The following is a 7857-nucleotide window of genomic DNA, read 5'->3' on the forward strand; positions in this document are numbered from 1 at the left end:
TCCCTAATTATGAGCACAGATAAACGCCCGATTAGACCACTCGAGTCTGCAAGGGCAGCATATTCCACTCGCTATCAGAACTGCTTTGTTGCTGCAAAGGGCTTGGAGATGTCTGTTCCCCAAACTGTCCACAGCCCCAGGCCCTTCAGCAGGAGGAAAGGAGATAGAGGAGAGACGCCCTTTTCTGGTGTCCAGGGATGGACAGGATGAAAGGAAGCCGTGCTCCGGGTGCCCCATTGAGTGTTCTCTCTCTGTTGGTGACTGCATTTCTCCAGCTCTGCCAACTCCATCTTTGCCACCATGAGCCGGCAACTGAACATCAAGTCTGGTGGTGACGAGGGTGGCTTCAGTGGGCACTCGGCAGTGGGGCTGAGGAAGGCTGTGGGCAGTGCGGCTTCTTACCGTGCAGCTGGCAAAGGAGCTGGGGCTGGCTTTGGCAGCTGAAGCCTCTACATTCTCGGAGGGAATAGGTGTATTTCCCTCAGTGTGGCTGGTAACAGTGTTCAGACTGGAGGTTACAGCTTTGGGCTTGGCTCTGGGTATGGAGGGGGCCGGGCCAGTGGTTTTGCCGGCAGCATGTTTGACAGTGTGGCCCTGGGGCCCTTGTGCCCATCCACGTACCCACCTGGAGGCATCCACCAGGTCACTGTCAACAAGAGCCTCCTGGCCCCCCTCAATGTGGAGCTGGACCCCGAGATCCAGAAGGTGCGGGCCCAGGAGTGGGAGAAGATCAAGGCGCTGAACAACAAGTTTGCCTCCTTGATCGACAAGGTGGGCCTCCCAGGAGGATAAGACAGTCCAGTGAGATGTGAGTGATTCCATGCTGGCTGGGAGTGAACGGGGCATTGTGGATAGAAAGGTTGCTGCTGGACCTCAGGAAGGGCGGTGTGATCATAGCAGAGAGAAGAACAGACCTGTGAGCTAGGTGGCACGAAGGAATAAATGAATGTGCTGCTTTCTTTGGGGATTTTACAGAGAAGGGTGGGAAATTGGGTAAAGGGTAGCCCTACCTTGAGAAAGAAGTGATGGGAATCTGGAGAACAGCTGGATGCATCTCCGACTCTCTAAGGCAGGTGAATGGCTGATAGAATCAGCACTAATCAGAGGGAAGGGCTCATGGTACAGAACGAACACTTAGCTGAGACAGAGGAAGAGCCTCTCTTGCGGGCTGGGTCAGGCTACAGAAGAACCCCGTGGAATCTCCTTCTTCAGTGGGTTTTCAGTGATTGGTTTTATTCAAAGGGCTATGGAAGGAGCCCTTGTAAAGGGTCTTGTCTGCATGGAATTCCATGAGTGGAGAGTCAGGACTGGAGCCAAATGACTTGAGGAAAATCTATATAACCGGGGAGGGGGGCGGTCAATGGAGTTATGCACGGGACACGGTAGCATCTGTGTGATTCCAGGTGTGGTTCCTGGAGCAGCAGAACCAGGTGCTGGGGACCAAGTGAGAGCTGCTGCAGCAGCTGGACCTGAACGACTGTAAGAGCAACCTGGAGGCCATCCTCGAGGGCTGCACCAGCCACCTGCGCAAGCAGCTGGAGACGCTGTCCGGGGACCGGGTGAGGCTGGACTCGGACCTGAGAAGCGTGCGGGACGTGTTGGAGGACCACAGGAAGAGGTGAGCTGGGAGGGGACCCCCTGTAGCTACACGACTGTCCCTGCCCCTTTTGAGCTCATCAAGCAGGACTGGGCAGCTACCCCAGCTTCACATTTTGGGAGGTGGAGGGAGGCAGCGTTCCTTGTCATACCAAGCAGAATCACCCCCGAGAAAATGGAAACTTGCTCCCTGCTCCTCCAGCCTGGCACTTAGGACAGATGTGAGATTTCCTACAGGACATTCATGCCACACGCTCCTTCCTCGTTTTTAAAGCTGGATCTTCAATAATCTCCTTCTTCCAAAATCGGTGACCACCTCTCCTCCTCCAGGAAGCCTTCCTTGCCTGGCTGGCCCTACTGGCCCTGGACCCTGCAGCCCCTCAGCATCTGTGCCCTCGCTCAGGGTCTTCCCTGGGCAAACGAGGGTTCTCAGTGAGACATATTAACCGACAGAGCACTGGCATTCCTGCAGGTATGAGGAAGAAATCAACAGGCGGACAGCGGCAGAGAATGAGTTTGTGCTGCTCAAAAAGGTGAGGGGTAGGCAGGTCTTGGATCTGGGGCTGGCCTGGGACCTGGAGGAGCTGAGCCTGCCAGCGTGCTCTGCTTTCAAAGAAAGTGAACTGATTCAGAAGTAGTGAGGGGAAGGCAGCGGAAAACCACGATGCAAGAGTATCCAGAGGAGGGAATAAAACAGCAGAGAGGATGATGGCATTCTTGAGTGTTTAATGGGGTCGGGGTTTGTCCACAGTGAAGAACAGTGGAGGATGACACACAGGTGCTGTCCCTGCAGTTGCGCGCCTGGCTCGGATGTGACAGTGATGACCGACAGCCGCCTCGATGGGTGCCCTTCCTTAGAGGGGCACCCCAACCCCACTGCCGAGGGAGCCCATTCTCAGGATGGGGCAGGGCGGGGCCTTTTGCTCCTTCCTCCCCTTTCCCATGAACCTCCCAAAGAGAAGAGGTGGCTATTTCCCCGTGCAGGGGACCCAGGCTGGGGTGTGTGTTGCCTTCTGGGCTGCACTGGCAGTGACTTAGGGATGGCCGGGCTATCTTTCAGGACGTGGACGCAGCTTATGCCAATAAGGTGGAGCTGCAGGCCAAGGTGGACTCCATGGACCAGGAGATCAAGTTCTTCAAGTGTCTCTATGAAGCCGTAAGTCCGTCTCTTCATTCCACCCCTCCGAGGGCTGCCAGCGGGTAAAACTCTATTCTGGGGCTGGGAGGGGCACCCAGGCCCCAGCTCTCAACCACTCATCTCTATTTCAGCCCTCAGAGGTTCCTCATCTCCTCTCTGGGTGGGAAGGAAATGGTCCTGGCCTTATCTCCATAGCAGCAGGACTCTGTCGGGGGCCTGGAGGGAACTCGCTTTGCCCAGAGAGCAACAGCCTTGGTTTGGAGCCTCTAAATTGGCATCACCAGTGTTTGCTAACCTTGGGAGGGAGGTTGTTGGCCTCCATCAGTCAAGTCCTGAGACCATCACTGCTTCCCCTTCAGGAGATCGCTCAGATCCAGTCCCACATCAGCGACATGTCTGTCATCCTGTCCATGGACAACAACTGCCACCCGAACCTGGACGGCATCTTTGATGAGGTCTGCGCCCAGTACGAGGAGATCGCCCTGCAGAGGAAGGCCGAGGCCGAGGCGCTAGACCAGACCAAGGTGAGCTGGGCTGAGGCCGGGCCGGGGAGGGTGACCCCAGTAGGCATGAGGGCTGGGCCGGAATGTCTAGTCAAGTGTCCGGCGTGGCCTGCCCCCATGACATCACCAACCCCAAGCCACCATGTACTCCCACGACATGCTCATCACCCCCATCCATGGCTCCGCCCTTTGGGTCCCCAGTTCCAGGAACAGCAGCTGGCAGCTGGCCAGCATGGGGACGACCTCATAAACACCAAGAATGAGGGCTTCCCTGGTGGCGCAGTGGTTGAGAGTCCGCCTGCCGATGCAGGGGACACGGGTTCGTGCCCCGGTCCGGGAAGATCCCACATGCCGCGGAGCGGCTGGGCCCGCGAGCCATGGCCGCTGAGCCTGCGCGTCCGGAGCCTGTGCTCCGCAACGGGAGAGGCCACAACAGTGAGAGGCCCGCGTACCGCAAAAAAAACAAAACAAAACAAAACAAAAACACCAAGAATGAGATCTCAGAGCTCACCCGGCTCATCCAGAGGCTCCGCTCAGAGATTGAGAATGTGAAGAAGCAAGTGAGGTGGCTGGTCGCCTTTGCGTGGGGTGGACAGGCAGAGTTGGAGGGCGATGATTGGGCCGAGAGTGTCAGCCTCCCAAATCTCTGCCCAGGGGAGGAAAGGGACCAAAGAGGTCACTGTGTCAAACCCTTAGAACAGGTGTCCCTGGGGCATGTCATCTGCAACTCGCCCCAAGGACCCTTGCTTTGAAGCCCCCTCCCCTAGGAAGACTTCTCTCACCCGCCAGGGTGGGCTAGGACCACATCCCTCTCCCCTCCTGCCCTGAGCAATGTGCTCGCCTGGCACTTGCGTCTCCCCCGTACTTGTCAGGCTTCTGTAATTGCCAGACACCCGCATGTCCCTTCTTCCACTGGACCAGAGGGAAGCAGAGAGCTGGCTACTTTGCTCCCGTTGTTTTCCCGGCGTCTAGTACAGTGCCTGGCACAGAGTAGCTGCTTAATAAACATTTGTTGATTCAGTGATTGAGGAGAAGTGGGCTCAGAGAGCACCCCCCTTCAAGTTCCTTCTGGGGATATCTATTAAGGCCTCGCTCGGAGCTGCTCCTGGGAACATAGGCAGCAGTCTCAGTTCTAGTAGGTGGGGAGACAAGATTCTCATATACCTTAACAGTAGCAGCATCCCCTGTCATTTTATCACACTGAATCCTCCCAAAGACCCTGTGAGGCAAGCGTTACCCGTTGTTACAGATGAGGAAACTGGGGTTCAGAGAGGTTAAGAGGGTTGCACTGCGGTAAGTGGTGGAGTCGTGATCTGAACCAAGGTCTCCTGACTCCTGGTCCAGTGCTCTTCCCACTGTCCCATGGGTTTTAACACTTAGTAGCTCTGGGACATTGGGCAAGTTACTTGTCTGCACTGCACAGGGTGTTGTGAGGACTGGATGAGTCAAGTTATATAAAAGCCATGTGTAGGGCTGAGCACAGTGCCGGGCGTATGGTAAGCACTTGGGAAATAATTGTTTGTCCTGGGGTATCTCCTTCCCCGTGCCCTCGCCTGTGACCCCATGCACCTGAGCAGCCACTGTTGTTGTACCTGCAATACCATATTCCAGTGAGCTGTCCTCCTAGACTTTAAACAACTCAAGAGCAGAAGGCTGAGCTTACTCTTACTCATTTTGTGTCCTCAGAGCGGGGTGGCCACATAAATGACTTTGCAAGGTACCGAGTGGTACTGAATTAGCCATCAACTCAGCGGGGCAGGATGCACTGTTTTTCATCACCACCAATGTCTAAACAGAGTGGAGATAAAGCTAAGAAGGGACTTGCCGACCCCAGAAGGGGCTCCAACTAGAAGAGGGACAGGGAGTCTGAAGGGTGGAGCTGGGCATCTCTGCTTCAGAATCTCAAAGAATGAGTGGGACTTGGATGTGGCTGATTCCAGTGAGCCCTTCCCGTTTCCAGCCTCTGTTATTCCCCATTTAGGCTTCCAACCTGGAGACGGCCATCGCCGATGCTGAGCAGCGTGGGGGCGACGCCCTGAAGGATGCCCGGGCCGAGCTGGATGAGCTGGAGGCCGCCCTGCACCAGTCCATAGCGGAGCTGGCCAGGATGATGCGTGAGTACCAGGGACTCATGAGCCTGAAGCTAGCCCTGGACATGGAGATCGCCACCTACCGCAAGCTGCCGGAGAGCGAGGAGTGCCAGTGAGGGAGCGGTGCTCTGGCAGGAAGGCCACAGGGGTTTGGGAAGGACCAAAGGAGAAAGCCTAACACATCTTAATCCAGAAGAGATCAGTTCTTGGGGAATGAAGGGGTGGTGATGCTAGGAATAATAATAGAATTAATAATACTACCCAGACACGAGTGCTTACTTCATACCAGGCACTGTGCTACGTGGATTGGTTCATTCAGTCCTCACCACTTTCCTGCCTGTACCTGCGTACACTACCCCCCACCCCCGCCAAAAAAAACATTACTGTGTTAGGCCTTCTTGTTGTCTCTTCATTAATTGTCCAGGTACAAGATGAGCTTCTGAGTGCTGTCCCAGGGCAGCCGCTCCAGCATCACCAATGCTCTTGGGAGAAGGAAAGCCTCAATGCCTGGGAGGCCGACCCTTGGGAGGTGTGCATGCCGTCCCCACAAGCACACCTCATGAGAACTACTGTTTGATGGATTTTTGCCTGGTTACCCCAAAGATTCAGGGGTGGCCCCCATAGCTTCTGGAGCTCTGCTTGTGCCAAAGGAGCCCTGGTATTTCCATAGGTGCCTACTGAGTTCAGAAACCCACATTAGGCCCGGTGGGGGCACTAGCTTTGAGGTTAATAGATTGTGGGTTGAATAACTGCTTGTTCTTATTTTATTTCTCCCCTAACAGGATGTCAGGAGAATTTCCCTCCCCTGTCAGCATCTGTAAGTACTTGTGTTCTTGGACCTAAAATTGTAGAATGTGTGGACTTGAAAGGGCCTTAGTTATACCCTGTGTGTGGAGATGAGGAATCTAAGGACCAGAGAGGGGAAAACTTTGCCTGAGATCACACAGCCAGATGGCAGGGCATGTCCAGCAATCAGACCTCCTGACTCCCAGCCCAGCGCTCCTTCCTTCTTATCATTCTGTCTTCCTGTTCTGTGGGCAGCTAGGAAGGCTATCACCACGGTGATGGGGAACCAAAGGACACGGTGCAAGAAGATGAGTATGGGTGCGTGTGAGGCCTGGGGAGCCAGGTTGCAAGTTATGATGAGACCTGGGCTGGGGAATTAGTAAATGGGGGACCTCGGAGGTCAAGCTGAAAGTGTTAGATCTCTGGATTTCTCATCAGGCCTAAGAGTTAAATCATAGCTTCCAAAAGATGCCATCTGGAGGACAGACGGTAGGAGGCAGAGGTTGGAAGCTGGGAAGTTTAGAAAAAAGACTAATAGAAGAGGCAGGGTGTTCAGAATGACAGGTGGGTCCATTGGCACCTGGACCAAAGAGGTGGACCTCTGAGAGTTAAGAATCAGCTAGATTGGATATAAGCTGGGCAAGCCAAGGGCAACGCATGGAGGAAGCTGTCTCTGAGATATTTCCCCCAGTGGGGACGGGGTTGGCTGTGACTGGGTCCCCCACCCAACCCATTGCTCCAATAAGAGCCCCATCCGTCCCGGGGAAAGGCGGCCTCCTCCGGTCCCGCCCCCAGCTGTGCTTGTGGGGTGTTGACCCTGCCCTCCCCCTGCAGCCGTCATTAGCAGCACCAGCGGCAGCAGTGGCTATGGCTTCTGGCCCAACTCGGTCAGCGGAGGCTATGTGGTCAAAGGCAGCAGCTGCATCCCCGGAGTGTGCGACATCCACGGCAGGGAGGGCCAGAACCAGAGCAGCACCACCGACTACAAGGATGCCCTGGGGAAGGTCTCCAGCCCGAGTGCCCCCTCCAAGAAAGCCAGTCCGTAGAGAGGGCTGCTCTCCCGCCACCTCTTCGTCCCGGCTCTGGCTCCCACGTGCGCTCTCCCTAGCCTGCTCTCAGCCCCACTCCCACCCTGCTGGCCCTGCTTTTGTACCTCCAGCGCTGGCCTTGGCCACCCACCTGTGTCATCCTGAACCTGGACAGGTGTGGACGACTCAGCCTGGTGAAATTCCTCCCCGCACACGCTTGGGGTTCGCCTCCTTGGCTGTGGTCCCCAAGCCGTGCCACCAGCTCCCAGTCTTCCATCCTCTGCACAGCCTCTGGCTCAGTCGCTAATTACTCTCTCTGGCCCCGTGGGTCTCCGACCGAGGCCCCCCCGCCTCACACTGGGGCCTTTGTCCCAGCTCCTACTAACTGCCTATGGTAGGAGCGGCTCTGTGTTCAGGAAAAGGAGGGCTGAAAGACCAACGACCAAGCGAGGCCATCCCCACCCCTCCCTGGCTGGCTCATGACTCATTCTGAGTGGACCAAGTACAACTCAGGGTCTCTTTCTTCATTCTCCTGCACCCACAAGCAGGGAAGAGGAGGCCTGTTCGTTTCTCCTTTCTTTTTTTTTTTTTTTTTTTTTTTTGCGGTACGCGGGCCTCTCACTGTTGTGGCCTCCCCGCGTTGCGGAGCACAGGCTCCGGACGCGCAGGCCCAGCGGCCATGGCTCACGGGCCCAGCCGCTCCGCGGCATGTGGGC

The 7857-nt window shown here is 56.0% G+C and overlaps 1 protein-coding gene across 1 annotated transcript in view; it reads left to right on the forward strand.

Moving 5' to 3' along the window:
* Positions 1–300: 300 nt before the first annotated feature.
* Positions 301–7857, forward strand: part of KRT71 (keratin 71) — a 10067-nt gene continuing 2510 nt past the window's right edge. The window contains 10 exon segments of the mRNA XM_007125807.2: positions 301–771; positions 1404–1618; positions 2069–2129; positions 2657–2752; positions 3094–3258; positions 3439–3483; positions 3717–3797; positions 5219–5439; positions 6110–6144; positions 6948–7155. Of these exon segments, the coding sequence (XP_007125869.2) occupies positions 301–771; positions 1404–1618; positions 2069–2129; positions 2657–2752; positions 3094–3258; positions 3439–3483; positions 3717–3797; positions 5219–5439; positions 6110–6144; positions 6948–7155 (1598 nt within the window).

The sequence above is a fragment of the Physeter macrocephalus genome, unplaced genomic scaffold (assembly GCF_002837175.3).
Source record: "Physeter macrocephalus isolate SW-GA unplaced genomic scaffold, ASM283717v5 random_471, whole genome shotgun sequence".
Taxonomy (NCBI): domain Eukaryota; kingdom Metazoa; phylum Chordata; class Mammalia; order Artiodactyla; family Physeteridae; genus Physeter; species Physeter macrocephalus.